Raw genomic sequence first — 27,444 nt, 5'->3', positions numbered from 1 at the left:
TGACATCTGCTAGAAGGGTTAGCGAGTTGCAAGCCTTATCGTGTAAACCTCCACATACAATCTTTTACAAGGACAAAGTTGTTCTTCAGGTGAAGCCTAACTTCCTCCCGAAGGTAGTCTCGGAGTTTCACATCACTCAGAAGATTATATTACCTTCTTTCTACCCTCCTCCTCATCCGGGGAAGGAGGAAGAGAGACTGCACAGGCTGGACCCTAAGCGAGCCTTGAGCTTCTATATCAGCAGATTGGCTAAGATCAGACAAGCAGACCAACTCTTTGTAGGTTATGCAGGACATAAGTTGGGCCTTCCAATAACAAAACAAACCATCTCCAGATGGATTATTTTAGCCATTCTGGAGTGCTACAAATTGGCAGGAAAGGAGCCTCCTCAAAATCTAAGGGCTCATTCTACCAGGGGTATCGCAACATCCTCAGCCCTTCAAAGAGGGGTGCCAATTCGAGATATATGTGCGGCTGCCACATGGTCGTCCGCACATACATTTACCAAATTCTATAGCCTGGATTCCTCCTCTAGTCAAGAAACTAGATTCGGCAAGGCTGTGTTACACTCTGTCCATTCTGGAAGGGTAACATAACTTTTATTACTCCCGCCTCCAGTCACAATACCACTGCTATGGGAGTCTATCTAAGATAAGGAATACGTCGGAGGACACAATCCCTTCGAAGAACTAGTTACTCTTACCTTGTAACGTTCTTTCGATGGGATGTTCCTCCGACGTATTCCTTATCGACCCTCCCATCCATCCCCGCAGTATGACTTCCTGTGGGTTTGCAGCCTATGCTCCTTCAAGGTGATTAGTCTAATCCAAAAACATTACTGGGGACTACAAAACGGAACTGAGCAACGGACGCTGCGCGCGGCCTTTATAGGCAGGATGACGTCGACGTCGGCACGGAGGCCGTCGAGGGTCATCGACTCGGCGATCATCGACGCGCAGCGCCCTCTGGCGAAAAAAAAAAAATTTTCCGAGGCCAGCAAAGCTGAAGGATTTCTATCTAAGATAAGGAATACGTCGGAGGAACATCCCATCGAAAGAACGTTACAAGGTAAGAGTAACTAGTTCTTCTACTCTATTTAGCAAATTCAGGCCTTCAAGTTGGCACTATCCAGGGCTATCTCGCAGCGCTATCGATCTTCAAGTGCACGGCAGAGGAGCCATCGTATTTAAAATTACCCTTAGTAATACAATTTCTAAAGTGATTAATGTCTATCCTCCAAGACCATTCCAAGTTCCCTTATGGGACTTAAATTTAGTCTTAGATTTCCTGATGGGTACTCCTTTCGAACCACTCCACTCTTGTTCGCTAAGATTTCTCACCCTTAAAACTGTCTTGTTAGTGGCTTTAACATCTGCTAAAAAGGTGAGCGAATTACAAGCTCTATCTTGTAAACCCCCTCATACAATTTTTCATAAAGACAAAGTTGTCCTACAGGTGAAGCCTAATTTCCTCCCAAAGGTGGTTTCTGAATTCCACATCACTCAGAAAATTACCTTACCTTCATTCTATCTGTCTCCCCATCCGGGGAAAGAGAAAGAAAGGCTACATAGGCTGGACCCAAGGCGGGCTTTAAGCTTTTACATCAGCAGACTTGCTAGGATTAGGAAAGCAGACCAACTGTTCGTAGGTTACTCAGGGCACAAGTTGGGACTACCGATAACAAAACAAACCATTTCCAGATGGATTATTTTGGCCATTCTGGAATGTTATAAACTAGCAGGGAAAGAGCCTCCTCAAAATCTTAGGGCTCATTCAACCAGGGGTATCGCAGCCTCCTCGGCCCTCCAAAGAGGGGATTCCGGTTCGAGACATATGTGCGGCTGCCACATGGTCATCCGCACATACCTTCACAAGATTTTACAGCCTGGATTCCTCCTCTAGTCCAGAGACTAGGTTTGGCAAAGCCGTATTACATTCTGTTCATTCCTAAAAGGAAACCTGGCGTTTTACTCCCACCTCCAATTACACACCACTGCTATGGGAGTCTATCAAAGATAAGGAATACGTCGGAGGACACAATCCCTTCGAAGAACAAGTTACTTCTTACCTGGTAACATTCTTTCGATGAGATGTTCCTCCGACGTATTCCTTATCGCCCCTCCCATCCATCCTCGCAGTAATACTTCCCTTGTGGTTGCAGCTTACGCTCCTTCAAGGTCAATAACCAATTCATGTAAAACAACTGTTAACGTCAAAATGGAACTGAGCAACGGACGCTGCGCGAGTACATTTATACGCGTGATGATGTCGGCGCCGATACGGAGGCTGTCGAGGGACATCGGCTCGAGGGACGTCGACGCGCAGCGCCCTCTACTGAAAAAAGTTGCCGAGGCCAGCAAGCTGGGAGATGATCTATCAAAGATAAGGAATACGTCGGAGGAACATCCCATCGAAAGAACGTTACCAGGTAAGCAGTAATTTGTTCTTCTGATGCTTGCATCTGCTTAGATTCACTTGTGCCCACCCATATGTCCTCTTGGAGTTGAAGGTAAAAAGACCTGAAAGGCCATCGTGCTCCCTAATGTCCAAAACAAAAAGAATTGGAGGGACTTTCTCGTGTCAAGGACCATGGGTACTATGGATGTCACATTGGGGATAGTGTTGCAGACACGCCCAGTTCACGTCTCTTTTCGACTTTCAGAAACAAGTCATGCAATACTCCCCACATACCACTAGATGGCAGCCTATGCAAAGCATGTGAATCTAAGCAGATACTAGAATCAGAAATATGATTACGGTAAGTAATGTATGAAAATCCATGGGTAAAATGTCAATTTTCGAAGATCATACTTAAGACTTGGTCGATACCCTCTTAACATGACCAAGTTATAAAGAGGTGCCAAAATGATCACACAAAAAGCGTCATCAATGCCATGGTACTAATTTCCTTGCGTAAGAGAATGTGATTTGTAAGCCTACAGAATAAAATGTGTATAGTTCAACACTGCGTATTTAAACATTTTACGAACTTAACTAAAAAAGCAGATCGCCCACAAATCACTAAACGGATAAGGAGCTGATTTTCTCCAAGCCAAAATCCACTGCTAGCAACTAGGAAGAAACTTAAAATAGAGCAACAATGTCCGAATCGAAACGAAACTCGAGAAAAGAAAGGTCGGAGGAACCGTATTCTCCCGGTTGATGGCCAAACTATGGAACTTGGTACGAAAGGAAATAAGAATGACAAATCTCCTAACCTTCAGAAAACAACTAAAAACCTGGCTATTTCATTCCGAGCCAAGCATAAGAACAGGTACCCCCACAAATCCTACTCTGGACCCAAGGCAAACATGGGACAGTATGGATCGTGTAACCAACAATAAAGCCACATGCCATGAGTCAAAACCTACTACCCTCCTCCACAGCTCCTTTTCCTCTCCTGCATACCTCCCACGTATTGCACACACGCAAAAGGGCCAGTCATACTACACACACAATAAAACACACACGCGCCAAACCCCGCCACAAGAACACAGCCCATACACTAGATGTTACAAGCCTAGTGCACACAACAAAGCACACTCGAAGTCGATGCACACAGATGCTAGTTTCTCCTGGTTCTGCAAGCATCAATAGAAGAGCACAACTTCTATCTCTCATTAACCAAGCCCACTCACTTACTTAGAGAGCCACGTGAGCACCTGGAGACTGTGCAAATGGCAGCAGTGTGCAGTATAAATCAATATAACAGACACAGAACACATTCAGCTGGATATTACCTTGCAAATAGGATATAAGAAGCTTAGATTGTTGGGGGCGGTCCTAGTAGTGTAAACATTTCTTTCAGAAAAGATACTAGTGCAGTAGGGAGCAAACATTTTCTTCAGTTCATATGTCTCGACCATAAAGTATCTGAAAAGCCCCATGTACCAGATTGAATGAATCTCTCCAAAGAGACAAAGTGTCGATCGACTAGTTGCAAGCAATTCAGGATCATGTGTTTTCGAGTCTCTGGGGTGTTTTCTCTGTAGATATGACTACTTGAAGGAATTTTATGGCGAGACCTAGTACCTCCAGGGTATGCAAAATATTAAACCTGAATCTTAGATACCAAGTCCTCGAAGAGAGTGGGTAGGAATTTTAAAATATATGTCCGTGAAGACAGGTAATGTGTTATTTATATAGTGCTTTCGCCAAATCGCTTTACATAGAACATATCACATCCTGAGTTTTACCAACACAATTCCAACAAAAGTTTGGAAATGTGTTGGGATGACTCGGACTTGCTAAAAGAAACGTGTACTTGGCACATGTCCTCATCTGCACTTCTCCCCTGATGGGACTCTCCACCCCCCCCCCCCCCAACCCTTTGAGGTTCGGGAGCTGAGTGTACCCCTACCCCCTTAGGGATCTGGGCAAGTGGGACCTCACTGGGAGTTGCTCGACTCTTGGGGACATGGACTCCCATTCCGAAAAGGAGTTCCCGGTCCACAAAACGTTATCTGCCTACCCTGTTTTGGCGAGCCCTGAGAAACCGAGATACTTTAACATTCGAGACTGGGAGAGCCACAAGAGTTACGGGAGCCAAGAAAACCCAAATAGGCAGGACAGGAGAGGGAGAAAAAAAAACATAAGAAAACATACACCGTGTTGTGGGCCACTGACAAACATTTAAAACCTATTGATTAGAGATTCAAGTGATCGGGCCAGGCAGAAGCCACAGACGGTTTAAACTTTTTGTGTTGTGCTATAGGTGTCTTTGTGCTCAATGGATTACTTGAAAAGTAACTTTGCCTGGCACTCTGTAACCCATGCGTCATGCTAAGCATTGCAACTGACAAAATTCTATGTCTGCTGCATTTTCTAGAGTAAAATGCATGCTTTTGAGGCTTTCATGCCCATGGAGCATTGCTTATTGTCTTTGCACTAGAGGTTCAAGGGATGGCTATAGGTGGCACAATGGCATCTGTGGCTTGTTAACTGAAATAACCTATTCTACTCTACTCTCATATTTCAGGTATGTTTTTTTTTTGCGCACGTGTTTAATACGATCGTAACATTGATAGTGTTGGTAATTGTTAAAAGTATAACATAAAAAACAAATGAAAGAAAATGTGAGCCAGTTTAGAACTCGGAGGAAATCCTCAGGTTTGTGAATACGACGGAGTTGCTTGGTGTAACATTATAGACAGTGAGGTTTGAGAGAGGAAGTTACTGCACCATTTCAGGGTATGGCCTGTAATTCCTGTTTGTTAGCTGTAGTTGACCACTGAATCGACTGGAACAGAGTCAAAAGCCACAAAAAGGATGAAGCCAGCTAATCCCCAGCAGTCTTCTCCATACTAATATCACCCTGTACAGCCATCCACACCAACTCTGCACCCCCTACTGGGTGGGAATGTGTGCTCAGTCTATAGAACTAGAGTTGCGGGTAAGTACTTTATTCTTCTTGGCCATCTCCTCATATCACTCGTACTGTGAACCATTTATTAGCTTGGTATCAGTCTCCGATATATCTCCTAACTTTTGTTATCCTTCTTGAGATGTGGTCTCTATAACTAGATAAAAAATGCCACATGTCTTTTCTTCCGATGTTGCATATTGGTACTACAACCGCCCCTTTTTTTAAAAAATGTTCTATTTGCGAAGCCAAAGTTATTGCTTTGGAGTACAGGTAGGGGGAAGAATGCCTGTGAAGAGGGATACACAGCTTGTGGGTGGTTGTTGGTTAGTTACCCACCTGTTGATGGCCCATGGCCATTCTAATACCTATGGCCATTTCTATCCCTATGATCTCTCCCAATACCTGGCCATCACATCCTCCTGGGCCCTCTCTGAGCTGGCCCTATTCATCAGTAAGATCACATTTTAACTTGCCAGTGTTTTTTTCTAAGCAGTCTGCCTATTGATAGTGCCTCAAACACCCCCGTTTTAGGCGTATTGAAGCCAAATGGTCAATGGCGTTTGTTTGCTGACTTGATAGAACTAAATAAAAGGGTACCAGTGTCAAGATGGCCACTTCCATTTATTGATCAAGGCCTTGCTCAGGTACATGTGTCAAAGGTGTTTACCTCATTAGGCCTTACATCTGTATATTGGTGTGTACCATTGGCTGAAGATATTCAAAAAGTATTTGCATTCTCATTTGATAAAACGCAATACGCTTGGTCCAGAACACAATTTGGGTATGTTAATAGTGGGAGCGAATTTGGTATATTTTTGAGAAAAGCACTCCCAGATGCGGCAGAAAGGGGAACCATAGTCTATGTGGATGATGTTCTGATTAAAAATGAAAGCCTAAAGTTTTTTTTGTTTTTAAAGGCTTGATTAGATTTTCAGCAATTCATAACAGCGTCACATAGATCCAATAAAATATTGCAGTAAGCATTCAATAACCAAAGTTTCCGAACATCTCACATCGTATACTTCATTAACATAACCACTAACCCACACTAAACATCACACAAGACAACATGAACAAATAAGAGAAAGAAAAAAAAAGAAGGAAAAAAAAAGGGGGGGGTGGGAGTAAACTATGTATTTTATCGAGTAACCATCTTTTTAATGTGTATGCACAAAAATAAAATAATAAAATAAAACAACAAACAAAATAAAACTGTCTCGCCCTGATCCGATTTTGTGGGGATCTCCCTTCATTGATACTTTTTACCAACTCTTTGGACATAATCGTGGCCTGTGCACCTGTGTCAATCATTTCAAATCTATTGTACTTCTCTTCCACAGTAATGGGAGCATAATACTTGTCCTCAACTTCTTCCAATACACATTGTGTGATTTCAAGACTTATTTTTCTCAGGTCCTTCTCATTTTTTGCCAAACACAGGGGTAAATGAAAAGATATCTTTCCCTCCTTTTTGCTAATTTCGTCTTGTGAATCGTGATCTGTCTTGTTACGTTCAGAAGTCATCTGGAGTGTAGCCACTGTCCGCCCCTCTGTTTGGGGACCATCAGTGTTCACACTGCAGTGCTTCAACTGAACATGCTCATAAACATCACATGGTAACTTGTCGTTTTCTGACTCTGATCATCCATCTTCATCTGGCACAACATCATCCTTTTTTTGTGAAACCCTGTGCCCTCTGAAAGAATGAGGCACCACCCACTGGGTCTGATCTGTTACAGACTCCCTAATCATCAGACCATCCTGTAGTTTAATTGTGTTTTTTTTTTTATTCTTTAACAACACTCTCAGTTCTTCCTTTCCTTTGCAGTCGTTTTCAGTTAAGGGATTTCGTTCGGGATCTACCAAATGACTATAACAAACACCCAACACTAGGTCCTCTTTTTGTGCCTTAATCAGATTCTGATCTGGCGTATCATAACGCCACTGTACAATCGGTTGTTCAAATTCTTTTGGATATTTTGAGCTTGTAACTGCATCCACCTGTATTTCATCAATTAAATGTTCAATGGGCAATAATTCCCCAATGACGGCTCCAATTTTGGCAAATTGATCTGCTTTATCATTTCCCTCCTTATCCTCTCCTGGTGTCTTTAAATGCCCACAAATATTCTTCCAGTGTATTATCAAATCACTTTCTGACACTAATTTATCTATATCTAGGTTGCCTGATGTTATCCTTTTACTCTGTAAAAATTGTAACGGCTGATTATTCTTTTCAATTTTCACCTCACTGATGAGCAGTCTTCCTACAGTTAATGGCTAAATTGCAGCTGTAAATGGCTACTGGTGTAATGAGTGTCTTCAAGTGCACCTTCAGCCACTAGATGTGCAGCTGTTCCATGCACTCTTTTCACATTACAAACAAGCAGTTGAAGGCACCCACTCCCTCACATGTCATACCAAAAGGACCAAATAATGGATGCACCCCTCTAGGGAATGAGACCAGGAGATGGATTGCAAGGGAATCTGGTTTATATAAGATAAATTGTGCACGCAGAAAACTCTGCTGCCCGGAGAGCGTCTGCCAAACATTACATGTGCAGCACATTATAAGTCAAATTCGTGTCATTAGTTACGCCACACTATAGGTACATAACTCTGCAATACAATTGGTGAGACACAACGGTAGACTATGTATCCATACGTGGTGACCACATTGGATTGGCTGTTGCTTGGGTGTCGATCCCGCAGCACGTGGGTCAGCTGGGTTCATCTCTGTGGGGTGAAGGTCGTGTTGGCAAAGTGCTACATTCCGAACTGTCTATTCTACAATAACAGGATCTGAGGGCATGAGACAAATGGCAAGCATACAAGTTTGACATGAATGGGGGTACTTTCAGAGTTTACTGACGGGTTATATGGTCATTCTATACTCTGCACCCATAAACCCAGTGCCCCAGACCCAGGTGCCCATCTTGGGGGTTTGATCTACCTTATGCCTCATGATACGAATAGACATGTGTTGTTTCTATTGAGGATATACTGCTGCATGGGATTAGAGCTATGGTGGTTGTCCTCATCTGGTCACTGCGAGGGGTCAGATCTGTATCAAAGAGTAGAGGGCCATGGGCCTAGTGAACTGTGGCTAGGCGGGGTGGGGGTTGAGGGAGCACAGGCCGGTTAGTGGAGATGGATCTGTTCCTGGGCTGAGGCCTGCTCTGGTCTCTCACAGGGCAGTGAGTCCATCTTCCCCGGCGATGCTAAATGTTGCAACAATGAATGGCTGGACTTGCGTGAGAACTGGACTTGTGCAGAGCTGGCAGGAGGCGGGGAGGCCTGGGCTGTTTGTGCGAGGCGCTCGGCAGGGGAGAGACCGGTTTCTAGAGATCTTTTTCGGTCCTAGTAAAAGATGGCGTCTGGTGTGTCCCAAGATGGAATCTTTGGGCTGCAATAAGGCTTGGTTACGTGTTAGTCTTTGTTAGTGGTTAGAGGGTGATTAGTACATATTACGCATAGTAGAGAAGGGGCGTCTCCCCCCCCTTTAGCATACGTGGGATTTATCCAGTGCGGGAACGGTAAGGGGGGTGGAAAAGACCACCTCTCCCCAACAATTCCCCCTTTCATTACTACTAAAGTAACAAATACCCTCCCCAGTACGTCTATGTTCCTCCACCCTTTTTACTGCCTCATCCCAGGCAGGGGTGCCTTTTATTGGCATCCAGGCTCTGCACACATTTCTCAGACTTTTCCCCACGTCGTGCATACTCTTCAGAGGTGCATGTCATGTAAATACAGTCCCCATCCCCGTCCAGGTCGACCCACACCTCTTTGTAATTTTCAAGATCTTGGGTTGTTTGATGGTTGTGTGATATAAATTATCCACTATGTCCCCTGTGTTATACATCGCCACCATGCGATACTTGGGCTCCTCACTCTCGCCAGTTTTACTTGGGTTTCCCTAGTATAATGAGGCATCTTCTATTGCCTATAGTCACCATCATTATCACACTACTAGGAATGGCTTCTGCACAGCATCGAAACCCTAACAGACACACACAGAAGAGCAGCAGAAGGAAGACTATGATGGGGACCAGTAGCTTCATTGCAGTCCCGAGCCATGATGGACCCAGTCAAACGCCATGCTGAACCAGTCACTGGGTTGGACACCACCTTCCTTTTTCATTCTCACTCCAAGTTCGTGTCCTGCAGCAATTACATGTGAAAGTGTCCCATTATCTGCATCTGAAGAAGGTATAAAAGTGCAACATACACTCCTGCTTTTTTCAGCAAACACTGCCCTCCATTGCTGTGAGGAGGTCCAAGATGTAGCGGTTTTGCATCGTCCTCCGTCTAAGTGCTCTTAGTTCTACTTTGATGACATTGAACCCTTCCTCAGTATCATTGCCCAGTTGGATCAGCTCCCAGCGGATTATCTGGAGCCACTTGGCCTTTGCTTGTGCCTGGATGCTGGGGATCAGTGATGCAAAAAATGTCTCTGCAGTATTGAAAAGTTTGTATTCATTAGGGATCTCTGCCAAGACGTCAGAAGAGTCTTTAGAGAGGTAGTTGGAGGCTCTCTTTTTGCGTGACACTAGATCTTGTAGCTCGTCTTCTGGTAGTTTATCATAGATGGGGGGGGGGGGAGTGGTTCCCTCATTCGTTGGTTGGGGTGCCAGTTGCTGTTTATTGGGCACCCCTTCCCCTTTGATGTGCTTCTCCGGAATCACCAGCAATACAGAGCGCAGCATTGCCAGAGCACAGTAGCCCCTTTGTGATGACTGGAGGTGCAAGTATGCCGGTTTGCCACACACCCAGTAGTGATCCATCAGGGCAGCAGTTCCTTTCCGCAGGTCAGGGATAACGAGAGTTTTATTGTAGCGAGTGTTCGACCCGATGGGTACCATTCCTTTGCCTTGAAAGCACAGTTCAAATGTGTATTCATGCTGGATCTTGATCGGTTTTCAAGTGCAGTGACCCATGTCAGCTTTGTGATGTGTTCACTCCAGGTCTGGGCACATGTCGTCCATCCATTTCAGCCTCTCATCCGACAAACCATGCAGCGCTTTGGCTTTGCACATGACGTTTGCATCTTGCCATTTATTTTCTGCAAACAATTTTACTTTTATTGCAAAAGCTGGCTCCTTGAAACACATTGCTCCTTTTGGTTTCTTCTTGCAGATTTTCTTGTCTGGAGGAAGCGGTTGTAGTTGTACTGTGTGCCTGGAAGGTGCTCCTGAGTCTACATAGTGCGAGATGAAGGGGCCATTGGGCTTCTACTATTGGGGTCTCTTGAGGTACCAATATCTTGGGCGTCCCTAACGCATTAGGTATTAGTGAACAGACATAGCAGCTACCGTTCGTGGCCTGTCTTCCTGTGGCACTCAGAGTACCACTTGTTAGACTGGTTCGGATGGTGGAGGTCTTCTACCTTTTCCAACCCAACCCATGATCTGCATCGTTTTTGTGCTGTTGTGCCTGTCTCTTTCGTCTGTTCAGAATTTTTTTTATCGTCAATGAATGACCTTCTGTACCGTTTATCAACAACTGGGGTTCTGTGTGCATTGATTGCATTTAGGCGATAAATAGGAAAAATACCTGCATCCGAGTTCACATTAGTTTCACTGCTAAGCTGCCAGTATTGGGAGGTAGGGAGAGCATTTGGCGTGACAGTGGGAGGCAGAGTATACACAATTTCAATCAACATTTGAGGTAGGTTCTTCAGTTGTCTGTGAATCTCTTTGTGGCACTGTAAACATTGCTGGCGTGGACAAATCATTGTTTTGTACATAGATTACTCTTCCACTTTCATTAATTACCACTAATCCAGGATGCAGTGCTACCTTTGTGTAATGTGTGTAAGGTATTGAGGTTTGACAATGTTCTGTGGTCCCATATCAATTTTACACCATCCATATTAGCGTCCCCCCTTCTTTTATGTCCCACACAATAAGATATACTCCAATACATTCCTAGACTTAGCAAAATGATTGAAAACACTATTGCTGTGAAGTACAGTCTGCAGTTGTATGGATGCGCCCTACTGGCACTTATCCCGTTCCTACTGCTATCTAACTCATTTCTAGTAGTAGATAGTGGCGTCCTTTCCACCATTGTTGCACCTACAGAATGGGACGTAATGGGTTAAATAAAGGTTGCGTGTGAATAAGCTATGAGAATGATGGAGAGAGACTGAGGAAAGCATGGAAATGAAGCATCATTAAAAATCACTTTTCACATATCAATAAATTAATCATTTTATACATATATGCACATATTGCTCAAATCATTGCATTACTTTTGTGCCTTTGCCATCCATGTGTTCTGCCTGAACTTTTTTAAGGCATTGCTGCTTCTCGTTTATTTTCTTGTGCGGTTTCTGGTGCTACACTATCATGGGCCTTTCTGACATCTGATAGGTGGACCCAGTATGTCAGGCCCTTCACCTTTACAGCTAGAGGGGTGAAATACACTACTTCATATGGGCCATGAAATCTAGTTGAGTTCCACCACCTTACAAAGCTGCAAATGTACACCAGTTCCCAAACATTCGAGGATTTTTTTGGGCTATCAGCCGAGGCAGTGTAGGTATCTATTTTGTTTTCCCTGGTGAATGGTGGTGCTACCTGTTTTGCAATTATTCTTACTGCCTTTGTGAGTTGAGTGAGGTACTCTTTGAATTCCTCACCTAACACTGTTGCAGTTCTATGTGCATCAGACATCCTCCTCAATGGGGACAGTGGCGTTTGTGTGCGTCGGCTTGTTACTATTTCATGTTGGGACAAGTGGTAGTCCTTACTGGGCTGTGTGCGCAGCTGAAATAAGGCCAGTGGAAGACAATAGACCCAATTCCTTTTAGTGTGTGGCATAGTTTGGACAGTCTACTTTTAAGGAGGCCTTTGATTTTTTTTCAATCACCCTGTTCGCTTGTAGGTGGTAAATTGAACACATTTTATGTTTTATTCCCAATAAGGTATTTACTACTTTGAAGAGGTGATTTACAAAATGTGTCCCATTGTTGGAGCGTATGACATCGCATATACCCCACCGTGGGAACACTGCTCTTACTAAGAATTTTGCTGCGCACTTCACGACTGGGTGGGCGCAGGGCCCTACCTCCACCCAGCATGGAAAAGGACAGACCACCGCCATCAAGTATCTTGCCCCATTGCACCTTTCTCCCATGTCTGCATAATCGATGTGCAGTTCACGATAAGGTTCGATGGGGCGGGGCAATGTTCCTCGCAGTGTCCCGAGTGTCATTCCTGAATTAAATGTTTGGCATGTGACGCATTCAATGGTAAATTTAGTAAGGTATTCTTGGAGGTTTGGAATGAACCAATCCTCCTGGATGTATGTGGCTACGTGCTGTTTTGAAGTGTGTGCAGGAAAGTGTAATTGCTGGAATGCTATTTGCAACAATTCTACTGGCATTACTACCTGTCCTGTCGTGCCTCCATAGGAGATCTGTGGGTGACAGTGTGCATCCTCGTTTCGTCCAGTGTTCTTGTTCTATTGGTGACGCCTTCCTTTGGAGCTCTATTATGTGTGCTATTGGCAGTGCATTGTATCTCTTCTTTGGGTTCTTCCTCCCTACCTTCTTAACACTCATTCTGGGGTTGGTTGTATTTGAAAGTAGGCTGCTTGCTTTGCAGCGGCGTCTGCCGCCACGTTCCCCAATTAGATTTTGTCACTGTTGTTGGTTTGAGCTTGGCATTTTACCAGGGCCACTACTGATGGCTCTGCAAGGGCTTTGATTAGTTCATTCAATAACTTTGCATGTTGTACTGGGGACCCATCAGCTCTTTTGAATGAACCCCCTTCTCCATCGTGATAACCCAGGATGTACCGTAGTGGTTACATATGCGGAGTCAGAATATATGGTTACTGCACACCCCTTTGCTGCACGGAGGGCCTCAATTAGTGCTACCAAGTCGGCTGCTTGGGCCGAATAGTGCATTGGTAAACACTTTTGTACCAAAATCTCATATTCTCCCTCCTCCAATCTCACTACTGCTGCGCCAACAAGCTTTTCACCATTCTCTGGGCAAATAGATGCTGACGCATCTACAAAGAACACTTCCCCCCTCGCTCAATGCGTTTTCATTTGCTTTGGGAATGTCATCTCCTCCCCCCCCCCACCTCCCTCGTAAGTGGCGCAATCATGGTCTTGCATGTCCTCCATTGTGCATGGCTGTGTGTGGAATGTGGCTGGGTTCGCTGTTTTGCAACGTATTACATGGATATTCGGGCTTGAGATAAATATCTCATACGCTGATGCTCTGTGTTGCGAGGGTGAATTTGGATCACTCAAGTATGGCAAACAAGGAGTGCTCCACGAACAATGTGACCGAGCATCCCATCACAATTGTGCAACCCTTTTCAATCACGAAGGCAGCCACTGCGAGAGCCTGGTCACATGCGAAGTGACCCTGCATTACTGAATCAAGGGTACCGCTGCAATATGGTAGTGGCTTGTGGCCCAAGGATGTTTTCTGTGTCAGTACTGTGGTCATCGGTGTTCCATTTGAATGTGAGAACAGGAAAAAATTCCCGCTCATAATCGGGTGGGGCTAGGACGGGAGCTGTCCATATCAATTCTTTCAGTGTTGTGAAGGAAGTGCGCATTTCAGGTGTCCATGTAATTGTGGTGTTACAAGCTTCCTTTAATGCTTGTAAGAGGGTAGTGTGTAGGCGGCATAGTCTGATATCATTGCCCTGCAATAGTTAAATATGCCGAGGAATTTCTGCATGTCCTTTTTACTTGTGTGGCCTGGTTGCTGCTCGCACTGTTGCTGCCCTGTCGGGTATTATTCTTTTACCATCTTTTGATATCAATTGACCTGGGTGCAATTGGAGCCTGTTCGTATCCACCTTGTACTCCTTGTGGGCAGCTATTTGAGCAGGGTAACAGAGTCCTCTCTGCATGCTTCTTCCCCCTTACCTCATATCAGGAGGTCAACGTATTGAATGATGGTGCTCTGAACATCAATATTGCTGAGGTCTTCGTGCAATATTCTGTTGAAAATGCTTGGGCTTTCGCAGTACCCCTGGGGCAGTCGGCAATGTTTGTATCTTTTTCGCCTTAGAGTGAAGGCTGTTGGGTATTGTGACTCTGGGTCAAGAGGCACTGAGAAAAGGGCGTTTTTCAGGTCCACTACGGTGAAGTGTGCGGCCTGTTTTGGGATACTGCACAAAATGAATGCCAGGTTTGGAATGAGGGGGGTGGGGGGGAACTCCTTTTGGACAATGTCATTAAGTGGGCGGAGGTCTTGGATCATACGCCATGACCCCTCCCCCCCCCACCCCTTTTAATTTTGTTTAATCAGATAAATCAGTTTTGCATGGGGAGTTGGAGGGGACAATAATACCCTAGTGCACGTTATTGTGTCTTTTATTCCTTCCTCTGCCCCTCTTGATAATGGGTACTGTGTGAACCCTGGGCAATACTGCCCCTGGTTTAAGCTTTATTTTTTATTGGGGTTACTTCTTTCAATAACCCTACATCATGGGGGGTTCTTAGTCCATGTATATTTGGTGGCACTTGCTGCAAATCCATATTGCAAAAAGATGATGGTGCGCTGACAATGGCCATGAGGGGGTTTGTCACTCGTCTGTTTTATAGCATTATATCACATGGCATACAAATTTCCATTATTTTTTCCCCCGTCAGTGTCATAGTCCGTGAACAACTCTTGATCAGTTTATTCACGTAGTGGTATGTTTTGGGTCAATACACAGTACTGTCCGCCACTCACACCCATGTGTGTCCATGCCTATTGCCACAATAAGTTTCGCGGAAACCTGTACTCCTTGCAGATCGAGGGACAGGACAGTACTGGGCAAGATCTCAGGTGTGGCCACGGGGCGGAAAACTAAATCGGAAGGTACTCTCCAGTCTTCATGTGATTTCTGGCACTACTCTTGCTAGTACTTGTATCCCATAAATAAACATGTCTGCGTTGGTTGGTATTCCTCATCTGGCTGTCTCGTTAGCCATTGTTTGTATTAGTAGCATTGCTCGCATTGAGCACGTAGCAGGGCTAGAGCACACTATCCCTCTGTCAGTAAATTAAATGGTCATATTGAGCTTACTGAGCAAATCTCGTCTCAACAAATTTACAGGTGAGTTCTCATGGTAAAGTAGGGGTGCTCGTACCGTTTTTCCTCCAATTTTAACATCTACATCTTCTGTGTAAGGAACAGTGACCACTGCCCCAGAGAATCCTTTCGTCTCGAGATGTTTGCCAGATAACAGGAAATCACCTTTGCATAGACATGATTTGTCCACCCGCGAGTCCACCATAAAGATGAACTGTCTGTTCCCTATCTCTGCCCCCACCAGTTGTTCATCATCTGTGGGTAAGGTAGTTGATAAGACTGGACACGCAAGTGCTCTCTGTGGGCTGTCCTAGTCTGGGTAGGTGCTCGTTCCAGGGCAAGAAAAATTGTTCTCACTCAACGCATGTTCCCTGGTAAGGGGCTGGTGCACCGAATGGGTTTGCATATGTATGTGACACTTAGTTCTGATGGGTAGTGCGGGGGTGTCAGAGGGTGTTGTACCCTGGTATGGGCCTACTGTTGGGCTGCCCATCTGGTTTGTAGTTTCCTGTGGGCAGGCCATATGGCCTACCCGGGTGTGGGTGGCCTATTGCTGTTCCTTACTGTACCTCTGATAATTGGCCACAGGTCGGATGCGACATTCCCTTGCAAAATGGCCCCACGTCCCGCATGACCAACAGGGCCCGGGTTGACCCCCCCCCCCTCCCGGTCCTTGTCCTCCATATCCTCCTCCTCCTCCTACCTGTTGCCTTCGGTACTTACCTCTCCCGGGTCTTCCTTGCCATTGGGGTCCCAGGTACTGTTCCTGTCCACCCCATTGTTCCTGGTCATTGTCTGCCCGTGTAGCTGCCATTCTAACCTGCAGGGCTACTGATCCCTCCCCTTCTCCCTGCCGTTCTGGGGGAGGCACTGTGGTTACTGCCGCCACCTACACTAACTTACTTTGTACAAGCTTTGCTTCATCCACTAATCTCCTCTGAGCGATTTTCTTTTTGTCTTTCTTTGATCCTCCTGCAATGGTGTACTATTTATCAAGGGCCTTCTGTACCTCCTTTGGGAGGCCTCTCTTAATGATGAAATGGAATAGGTAGGTGGATTGGTCCCAAGCTGTGCCCGTCTCCGTGCGCCACATCGCCTGCACCAGAAAAATAAATTGCGCAGCATCTTCATCGTCCCCCATAGTCCATTGCATTACAGAGTGTAAATCTGTGTTGTCCGGGAAGGTCCTCTGCAGTGCATCCCATACTTGTGCTCTTACTTATTAAAGAATGCCTCGTCATGCATGTCGTTCCCCATGGTCACTCCCGGAAACCTCGCCTTCACCCATACTGCGTCTGCTTGGTCTCCTACTGCGGATATTAAGCTTTTAATGTCTCAGATCACTAATGGGACCCCCGCTGTATTCATTTCAAATGCATATATCCATTTCCCCGCACCTCCTGGAAGTGCTTTGAGGAGATTGTTCTTGTCCATCAGTGCCCAAGGCACGTAATGGGGTCGTCTTGCTCCCTTGTGGATGAGGGGCATCTGTAGTTTTGAGCTCACCTTTCCCTTACCTTTAGTCCTTACTTTTTTGCCAGTGCCATTCTCCCTATCCTGCTTCGAAGCCTTCCCTCCCATCCTTCTACGTCTGTTATTTGCGGAGTTGCCCACTGGATCTGCTGTACCCCTCCTACCACCCATTTGTCGGACTCATCAAGGTCGCTCCAGCATTCCTCTTTTCTCTGAGGCTGCTGTATCGTATCTTACGTTTTTCTATCTCACCTTGTTGTTCTACCCGGACTGTTTTAATTGGGGTGCTGTCTATTTGGAAAAGGAAATCCCCAGATTTCCATTTATCTCCTGGCAACCGGGAAGAGCTCTTTACTGGGGGTTGTAATGGCGGTTGTCCTTGTAAAGACTGGGGGGGGGTCTGTACTTCTGCTCTCTATATGGCGGAGGAGAGGCACAGAAGACCCCAGCCAAGATTCTCTATTATTGGTAACGTAATCGAGCAATTGAGGCCTAGCTTCTCAGGAGGTGATGCAGGCTGGTTCTTAAATACAGTGTAGTCCCCAAGCCCCCACAAAGGAATGTCCGCACACTGTATTAATTAAAACAGTCTTTATATAATTAAGTTCAAGGTTATGTACACTATCACAATAACTCACGTTGTGCTCAGAAGATCTACAATGGCAAATGTATACAGTTCTAAGTGGTACCACAATTATTATTAGATTTCATCAAAGTGCATCAACTGTACTCTGGTTAAATGTCACACAAATCACTTAAAGGTAACCAACAATAGATATAGGAGGAAAGCAGTTGGTTAGAACAATTGGCAGAAAACTGGCCCCTACCAACTAGACACAGTTCTGTGTGGAGAACCCCCACCTTTACTTTACAGGTTGCCTAGATCTATCACCAGCCCAGTCCATATATTGCTCTAAGAGTCTTATTTCCTTCTATAATGTTTCTACCCCCCCCCCCCAATGTACCTGGTAGAGCAGAGTTCTTCGAAGAGGCGTCGATGGATCCTTCTTGAGCGATTCCCTTTAAAGCAGGAGCCACGGATTGTCAAGAGGCGTCCAAGAAGGTGAACCTGGCGTCGATGTTCGAGAGTGCAGAGACCACAGCGTCGATCCAGGCGGTGCACGCCGGCGATGTCCTGCGAGGATGGGGTGTGCGGACCACCTCAGCGTTTGATGGTTTAGGACCGCAAAGAGTTTCTGAAGAACTGTGGCCTGACAAGGGCATTGAGTCGTTGAAGTCTTTGTGGTCTTCAGGTGGCGGGAAACCCACCGGCGGATTCTCCTCGGCGCTTCAGCGTCCTCGACTTTCTCTGGTGGGATAAAGCGGTCGACGGTGCGGACAAGGGAGTCCTTCGATTCAACAGTCTTAGGCAAAGGAGCGGGCGGCTCCTGTCGTTGGCGGCACAGATCAAGCGGTCCCCTCTTCTGGGCAACACGGCTTTGACAGGCCTCCAGCCATTACGGCAATACTCTGAACCCTGGCTGACGGCAATGGACTTCGACAGCATTGCTGTCCGGGTGCTTCACTTTGTTCTCCTCGTCGGTCCCTGTCTCCGGTCGGCAGCCTTTCGACGGTCTGACTTCCAGGGAGCTTCGGCGAAGTTTAGCAATGCTCGATGGTCCCTCGGAGCATGGGAAGAGGGCGCCTAACCAGTCCTCTCTCGGATCAGTCCTTGATGAACTCGACAGCTTTCGGAACGAGTTGATGCAAATGCAGCAGCAGTTCTTCATCCAGCTGGGCATCAAGGATAAGCAGTTCCAGTTACTCTTCAAGTGTCAACTCGGCTTCTGAACAATTTCCAGTGGTGAGAGGTCCCCAGACATAGTATTCTGTCTCTCATCCACACTGCTGGGTCACACTCAGCAGCCAATCATACAGAAGGGCAGTCAGTCAGCCAATCAGGCATACAGTGCATTCAGGCCATACTCCTCCCTCTCAGACACTCACAACAAGGAATGTGTATTGGGACAAGTACCCACCTATTCAACACTACACACTGCATTCATACCAGTTTCGGGCAGGGCTGTCTCAGTCATTGTGTCAAACACCAGAAACCAGACTTCCACAACGAGAAGTGCATATTGGTCACACACTCCATTCACCCAGGTCCCACCCACAGGGTGTACCCACAACATACAGTCACTGGGAAGGCTCCAGCCAGTCTGGCCTGGACTTCACAACACCACCATATATGGAACTTCCACCCAACAGCCAGTCAGGCGAAAGGGACAGAGTCCGAGCTTCCTAGGACTTTGGGAAAACAAGTTAACAGGCAATAGAAAGCAAGAGGCCACAGGGGCCATCTTGTTTCCCATCAGGAATCAACTGATTCCAATGGCAGGGTCTGGGCATCCCAAAATGGAGGATACTCGGAGCACCTGTCAAATTCAGCATGGAGCTGCCACCAGCCCATACCCTGCTTTGTGGGCCACACGCAGGTACCCAAAAACATACACTAGGGGCACAGGGTTTCACCCCCACCCATTGGTGCCATAAGGGTATCCCATGGGCCTGTACACCTAACCAAAACCAGGAAGGGCTGCACTGCCAGGAGTCCCACATGGACTCCTGGGCAGGAAACCATACAGAACACAAATGAAAAAGGACTACAGTACAAGGACGGGGAAGCCCTGTCCTTCTAATGCATTTCCAGCATCACAGTCCTCCCCCGGGTAGTGGTAGTGTGGTTTCACAAAGTATTCTCAATCGGGCCCAATTCTGCCTGGGTGGATGTTAATACACTTTATAAAACTCAGGTGGTGGGCCCTGGGGTGACAGGAGTTGTTTGCTGGAACGTATGGAGGTGGTGGTGCAGTGACTGGGTCAGCAGCACACCCCTCGCGGGTCTTGTGAGTAATGTGTATATTTTCTTTGGTTCTTCACTCTTTCGCCTTACCCCCCTTTGTCTCATTCGGCACTACCGGGGGCTCTGCCTCCTTCTCCTTGTTATTTGTAGGGAGTGTTTCCTCAAACATCCTCCACAATGTTTTGGAGCGGTTTCCCTTTGTATTTTGCCATTAAATAAGTTGCTAAATGTCCAATATCCCTTTGTCAAAATACCCCTCCTCTGGCGAGGCAGGTGGGTTCCCTTCTCCTTTTATTTTAGTTACCCATTGCCCATGGTATTTCTTTATTCGGTTGCTGTACAAGGGGGAGGTGCTTACAAATATGTGCAAGTGGCGTGTCTATTCCCATATTCGTCAAAGGACCTTTCTTTCCCGCCCTGTCTCCTCTTTACCTTCGATCTTCAACTTTTACTGTATCAATCACAATTTTCAATTTTTTACTTCAAAACATGACTTATACATTGTCATAACGGACACCTGAAACATTAACCATTGAATATTTCAACAAAACAAACCAACAAATATACTGACAACACCAAACCTAAAACGTAGAACCTAAAATATTCCTGTGTGCCCTTAACCCCTTCTCATTTAACCCTACTTCCCCTTCTTCCACACTTAACACTCGCATCATCCCTACCCCTCCTGGGGCTACCCCCACAAAGTTATAGAATACTAAAAATAATAACCGTTAATATTTCCCGAGCCTACTAAATATGAGGCTCCTATTTTTTTTCCTTTTCCTCACTTATTTCCTGCACTGGTTGAGACATTGCTTCGCGGCGCCGCCTTCCACCCTCTTTCGGAGCTAGGGTCCCGTATCTCCTCTTATCGCCTTACTCTTCTTTGTATGAAAACCTAATGGCCATGAAGAAAGAAAAAGTGCTTTGTTTTCCACAATCACTCAGTTCATTCACTCCCAACCCTTGCGTCTTCCATTTAATGAATCTGCTCCATATCTTCCCTTCCTTTCTTTTCCCTTGCAATCAATACTCTGTGTCCGTGGTGTTCCAAGAGCATCCGTTTTGTGGTCTATCCACAAGTGGGGCCTCCCCATCGCGGCCCCAACCGGCTCCGGCTAGCAATTGGCTATTCGCAGAGCCAGGACCCACAAAACTTTCTCTGTAGTGTACGCATCTTTGTTTGGGGACTGGTCAGCCGTAGGTGGGGGCGGCCTTTCCGGGGAAGCCCTGGATCTCGCGGCAAGTGCAGGGACGTCGAGGAATATCACGTTTGGGTCACCAAATGAAGGCAGCCACATGCATTGTAAGGGAAACCGGTTTATAGAAGATAAATTGTGCGTCCAGAGAACTCTGCTGCCCGGAGAGCGCTCTGCCAAAAATTACACGGGCAGCACATATCGCGTCATTAGTGACATCACACTATAGGTACACAACTCTGCAATGCAATTGGCGAGACACAACAGGTAGACTATGTATCCATACGTGGTGACCACATTGGTTTGGCTGTTGCTTGGGTGTCGATCCCGCAGCACGTGGGTCAGCTGGGCTCATCTCCATGGGGTGAAGGTCGTGTCGGCAAAGTGCTACATTCCTAACTGTCTAATCTACAATAACAGGATCTGAGGGTATGAGACAAATGGCAAGCATACAAGTTTGACATGAATGTGGGTGCTTTCAGAGTTCACTGACGAGTTATATGGTAATTTTACCCTATGCACCCAGGCATTCATAAACGCAGTGCCCCAGACCCAGGGGCCCATCTTGGGGGTTTTGATCTCCTCCCTTATTTGCTCTCGTCTCTTCTACTGCTCCTCTCTTCTCCTTGGTCTCCCTGCCTCTCATCTGACTCCCCTAAACTCCATCTACACTCCTCTATCCGCACTCTTGTCTTCTTGGCCCTCAAGACTCTATCTCTTCCTCACACTCTCAACTCGGCTGGCTCTCCTTCCACTCACAGTTGAAATTCCAATTCCTCTGCCTCGTCTACAAATCTCTCCATGACCTCACCCCCCTCTCTTTCCTCCCTCCTCTAATTTTACTCTCCCTCCCGCTCTCTCCGCTGATCTCCACCTTCTCATTGTACCCCCAGCCCCTTGTGCCGCCTCGCGATTCCGCTCCTTCCAACTCTTGCCCCCCCTCCACTGGAACTCCCTAACTCTCTCTATCCGCTCCACCCCTACTGACCCATCTTTCCGCTCCTCCCTGAAAGCCCTTCTTCTCCATTCCCCCCCCTGACTCTCCTTCCCTACCTCACACCACTGGCTCCCCTTCCCTTCCCCCGATGACTCCAATTTGGATACTGTAACCACCTTAGTGCGTTGGAGGTCACCCGGGGTCCTCCCTTCCCCCTCCTCTGTGTAAATTGTTCTAAATACTGTATCACTGGTTTGGTTCATGTTTGTAAATTAAGCTTCATTCATTACTGTACTTGTTGTTAAGTAAAGCGCTTTGGTGTAAAGCGCTATATAAACTCAATAAACATAAACCTGATACGAATAGACATGTGTTGTTTCTATGGAGGATATACTGGTGCATGGGATTAGAGCCCTGGTGGGTATCCTCATCTGGTCACTGCGAGGCGTCAGATGTGTATCTGTATCAAAGAGTACAGGGGCATGGGCCTAGTGGACTGTGTGGCTAGGCGGGGTGGGGGCGGGGTGGGGGGGTCGAGTGATCACAGGCAGGTTAGTGGAGATGGATGTGTTCCTGGGCTGAGGCCTGCTCTGGTCTCACTCAGGGCAGTGAGCTCATTTTCCCCCAGCGATGCTAAATGTTGCCACAATCAATGGCTGGACTTCCGTGAAAACAGGCTTGTGCGGAGCTGGCAAGAGGCCGGGTGGTCTGGGCTGTTTGTGTGAGGCTCTGGGCAGGGGAGAGACATGTTTCTAGAGATCATTTTCGGGCCTTGTAAAAGATGGCATCTGGTGTGTCCCAAGGTGGAGTATTTGGGCTGCAATAAGGCTTGGTTATGTGTTATTGGTTAGAGATTGAATAGTACATATTGCACATAGGAGAGAGGGGGCTGCCCCCCTCCTTAGCATACGTAGGATTTATCCAGTGCGGGAATGGTAAGGGGGGGGCGGAAAAGACCACCTCTCCCCAACACAGTGATAAAACCAACAATTCTGGCTTCAGGTATTAGATGAGCATTTGCCAGGTACTGACATCAAATGCCCAGCTAAGCACTCCGTCTCTCATCTGTTGAGATTTTATGGACAGTTAGTACCATTTTATAACTGGCTAGCAAACGCCGATCTCTCCCTACCCATAAGCCCAAACTGTTGTCTCTGCCAATGCTGTTTTTTTGTTCTGGGGCATAGCCTGTACATTGGCCAGTGGTGGAACGGAGCACCATCCCGTTGCCTGTCTGGCGGTTTACAGGAGATCTGCTATAGTTCCTTGAAAGACATTTCATTTTGTTCAGTGAAAGTTACTGTAATGTGCATGTGCAGTGTGCATTTTAACATAACGGGATTAATTTTTGTTTTTCTTTTTAGTGGAAACGTGTTAGAGCCACCGTCACAGGGCCCTAAGAAATTTGGAACAAACTTCACTAAACTTGAAAAGAAGACTATCAGAGGAAAGGCGTACGATTCAGACTCTGATTAGATGCTTGGCTAAAGACCATTGTAAATATTATTTTGTTCTCTGCCTATTTACATTCTTTTTCCATAGGTTTATTCCGGATCCCAATTTTAAGGTGAATAAAATTGCAGTGACTTTTCTATACACTTTTATACCACCATCATCCAATGCCTTCATCTGTTTTCTGTGTACTGATGTCCGTCTGCGCTTCCAGGCTCTTAGTCTGCAGGTGAGATGCTAGAAGTTCCGAAGTGTTCTCACTCGCTTGGGCCATGTTTTCAAGCTACTTTGTTTTTTCTCGTTCTATTTTTGTTATTAATATTACGCACTGTATGGGTCATGCTGGATATTGCTTCCTTGGTGAGGCAGCATAAGACCCTTGCAGTGGAAAGGCTGAGTTAATGTGCATCAAGACCTTGTTGTGTAGACTCGCAGGCTGTAATTTTAACAATCTGTAGAAGGAAAGGTGTTGTGTGTTTTTTGTAGAAAACATTGAATTTGGAAGAAACAAACCTGCTTATTAGTAGATCCTAAAGACTTTGCAGCTCACTTGGCACTTGTAGGTGCAGCAAAACATACAACTTTGGGCCATGTTGTGTATGATTGTTCTTTTCAGCTCTGTTTTATTCGTGCTGTTGACTCTGGCTGCTAGAATTTGCAGTGCCTTTGTGCCAACTTCTGCAACAATGTGGAAGAAATCCTGCGCAACCTCAGATTACATTTGACATTAATTCGTTTTTGCTTTTTGTTTTATTTATTTCAAATTGTTTATATTTTTCTTTTGCAATAAATTTGCTTGAATCCAGTGCTTGGTATTGATTGATTTGAGGTGTGTGTGTATATCTATTTCCGTGGACTCTGAATGCTTGCATGCCCTGTTATTTATGTCGTAGTACCAGCTACTGACTTATTAAAGTTGAAGAGGCTCTATGCCAGTATAAAACCCCGTAATCTGATGTACTCTAGATTGGCTTTTGTACACAACTGACAAACCTAGAATGCTGTTTTCACAAGGCTGAAGGGCAAATTCCATGTGCAACTATCATTTATTTATTTCGTTTTCCAGCCTGACAAGCTATTGCATGACTAGTGCGGATATTTTATGAAGACAAACAAAAAATATACACCTAAAATGAATGTCAGTATGCATATGGAGAAAGAAAAATCACTGTTATTACAGAGGAAGCATACGTGACATTAATGGAACAATTTAGTACATTGTCCACTCCTTTCACTGATGCATCTTTTTGCCACGAAATTCTGACGGAGATCAACTTGTTTCTTCAAACTTGGATATCAACGATCCAGTGATTCAGATCAGTGCCTCTCCAGTTTCTATTCCCAGTCAGTGGCAATCTGATTACTCTGGATTCCCAGTCACGGTTTCTCTTATTAACCATTGAGCACCGTGCAGTGCGGATGTACTGCTACTTTTTAATCCACGAACAAAGGACATATATAGCCTCTTTACAATTTATTTTTCTTGTAACCCAATGTGGTTGCTTTCCCCCTTTCAGCTTTTAATTTCTACTAAATTGTCAAATTTAACTAGCCAAATGAGTTTGTTATGGAAATGGTATGACTGCATTTCAAACGTTGTTCTAGTGCTAATGTGTGGCTGCTGAGGGGGAGCAATGCAGTTGATTTTCCATTTCACGTTTAAAATCCATCCTGAAAATCAATTTCCCTTTGTCTGGTGAATGAAGTAATCCTCATAACTTTGATAGGCCCTGTAAATGGTGACCAGCAGTATGATGGGCTATATGGAGGTGGTATATGCGGGGTTCGGGAGGTTTCAGCAGAGTCCTTCTGTGTACATCAGTTGTACCTATTGTGCGAGATCCGAACCAGAAGCTTTGCAGTGCCTACCATCTCTTAGCATAGGTTAAGTGAGAATGATTCTCCCCTGCCACCCACTGCACGATTTATAGGGTGGTTTTGCAATATAAGCACAGCACGGCTTATCAGGTTTCATCGCTTCTGTGGTCGCTGGCAGAGATGGCGAAGGAACTGGGTGGCTCAGCGTTCAGCAACATATCCACTCCCACCTGACTAGTTATTTTAGCATTTGGATGTTGCAGAACCTGCCATAATTGAACCAAATTACTTTTAGGGGCAATGAGTGTCTTTCACTCGCAGCAGTGGTGGAAGAAATGCTTGCCGATAAGAGTGTGCTGAACGAATAATTGTGGTCCAAGGGGTTTAACCCACAGCTGGAAAGTAAGAATATCTAAGCCTGACAATTACCATAAGCAGGAAAGGAGAAACATCTGCTGGTAGGAGATTGCCAATAAGCGAGCTGGGCTATACATCCCTGGTACTGGTGAATTCAAGAAGCACATTAGATGCTGTAAACTGGAAGCGGGACTGTTTGCTTGCTTTGTTGGGGTATCCTGTGGAAGGTAAGTATTCCTGTAGTTATGGACCAGATACATTTTGAGCTGGTCCCTCTTTATACGTTCTAATAAAGAGACTATTATGGCTTTCCTAGGATGCATAGATATTTTTCAAGCCACATCCTGGCAAATAAAGGTGCTGAACTTTTTGCTGAACTTGGTTGATTTCTATGCCACTCTGATTTGGGGATGCTTGTTAGAAGTTGGAGAGTTCAGGGGTCCTGTTCGATTGTTAGTTGAGCACAATCTCCGTATTGTAATTTATGCAACAGCTGTGCATGGCCGTTTAGTTTACAAATGCAATTTATGCCCGAAGGGGCGCCATTGACGGGGTTGAAATCTAAGCGCTTTAGGCTGTTTGGATATCCTGATATTGGGACATTTACTTTATAAAGAGATGTGTATTTATGAGCTTCCTGGAAAAGCATATATTTCCTAAATTCGTTGGACATGGCATTCCAGGCTTAGAATCTACCTCCCATGTATGTAATAAAATTTTAGGTAGCATTAGATTAAGGTTTTTACGAAAAGGGAGCACAATGCAGTTATTTTGAATTTATTGCATAGAAAATTTGGGATTTTTTGATGAAAGGCATTGTGTGCATGCACTACTGAGATCCAAGATGGCTACATTTGCTGTGAACTCTGCTGAGATGGGATCTTCAATCTGCCCTATTTGCTGATATGTAACATCTAGACCCACCTAAGCTGCTGCGCTGGTTTGGCACTCCGCAGTATAATATGGGATTACATTGACTCCCTTTTGATGGCATTTTAGCCGTGAACTGAGATGGTTACTCCCCCCCCTCCAACTTCTTGGGAAGACTGCCTGGAAGCATTCTCTCTGGGCCATGCTGTGAATTGCTGTCGTGGGGAGCACACCAACGGCGGACTCTGGCTGAGGGTTGAGTGAATGGCAGTAATGCAGGCTCTGACACTGCATCATTGGGGACCTGCTGTTGTCCTCATGTTGTTGGATCGCTGCTTTCAGGTTGGTGGTACGAGTTGTGGGGAACAAGGTACGACTACTGGAGTCGGGGGATATTAACATTGCCATTATAAGGCTTCTGCATGCGCAATGCAGTTTCCTGAGAGGACCTGCTATGGGCTGGCCCTGGACCCGGTTTTGGGAGTTTCCTTCTGCTGGTGACTGCTAGCAGTTGACATTCGACATGCAAATGAACTTTGCCTTTTGTCATTGAAAGCAAAGCTTTATTCGATCAGTGGGTAATGGTTGGGAATTCTTGCCTGAGGAAAAGGAGAGACTAAATACTCAGATTGTGATCTTCCAATGGCAGGCCATAGCAAGAAGTTTGATAAAATGAGGAGCACCTCTGATTTCCACCATCCAATCCCAAGTGAGCCGCTCGGAAGTCTGGCGAGGAAGATGGCTCTCTCTGTCGTGTGCTCTTACCCTACAAGGCCAGTGTAATGGAGATGCTGCAGGAAATTGAGATAAATACAAATCCCACAAATGCTAAGTTTGAACCGTTGCAGAAACATTTGGTGAGTTGATGGACAAGTTGCCACAGTTGGGAGGGATGTGGTCTAACATTCGTTGGGGTGGTCAGGAAAGGTTCCAATGACAAAGAGGGGTTCACGTTGCGCATGCAATATTGTTGACTGGGGGAGCGGCAAAGTTGGTGCAATGTTGCAATTTTTTATATGCATCTAGCATAGTTAATGAGAATGGGATATGTTACTTTTAGTGTTACTTTGTGTTTAAGTTGATACATTTAGATTTGCACACGTGCAGC

General features: G+C 45.7%; 1 protein-coding gene across 2 annotated transcripts in view; it reads left to right on the top strand.

The window, feature by feature from the left end:
* The window catches only part of TXNDC9 (thioredoxin domain containing 9), a 175,909-nt gene extending 151,813 nt beyond the window's left edge, over positions 1-24,096 (top strand). For both annotated transcript variants that reach the window (XM_069636686.1, XM_069636687.1), the window contains exon 5: positions 23,204-24,096. In XM_069636686.1, coding sequence (XP_069492787.1) covers positions 23,204-23,315 — 112 coding nt within the window. In that variant the 3' untranslated portion in view covers positions 23,316-24,096. The remainder of the gene's footprint in view (positions 1-23,203) is intronic.
* Positions 24,097-27,444: the final 3,348 nt, after the last annotated feature.

Source organism: Ambystoma mexicanum, chromosome 7p (genome assembly GCF_040938575.1).
Source record: "Ambystoma mexicanum isolate Mex_15411 chromosome 7p, UKY_AmexF1_1, whole genome shotgun sequence".
Taxonomy (NCBI): Eukaryota; Metazoa; Chordata; class Amphibia; order Caudata; family Ambystomatidae; genus Ambystoma; species Ambystoma mexicanum.
The sequence above is the reverse complement of the archived record's forward strand: the minus strand, read 5'-3'. Positions and strand labels throughout refer to the sequence as shown.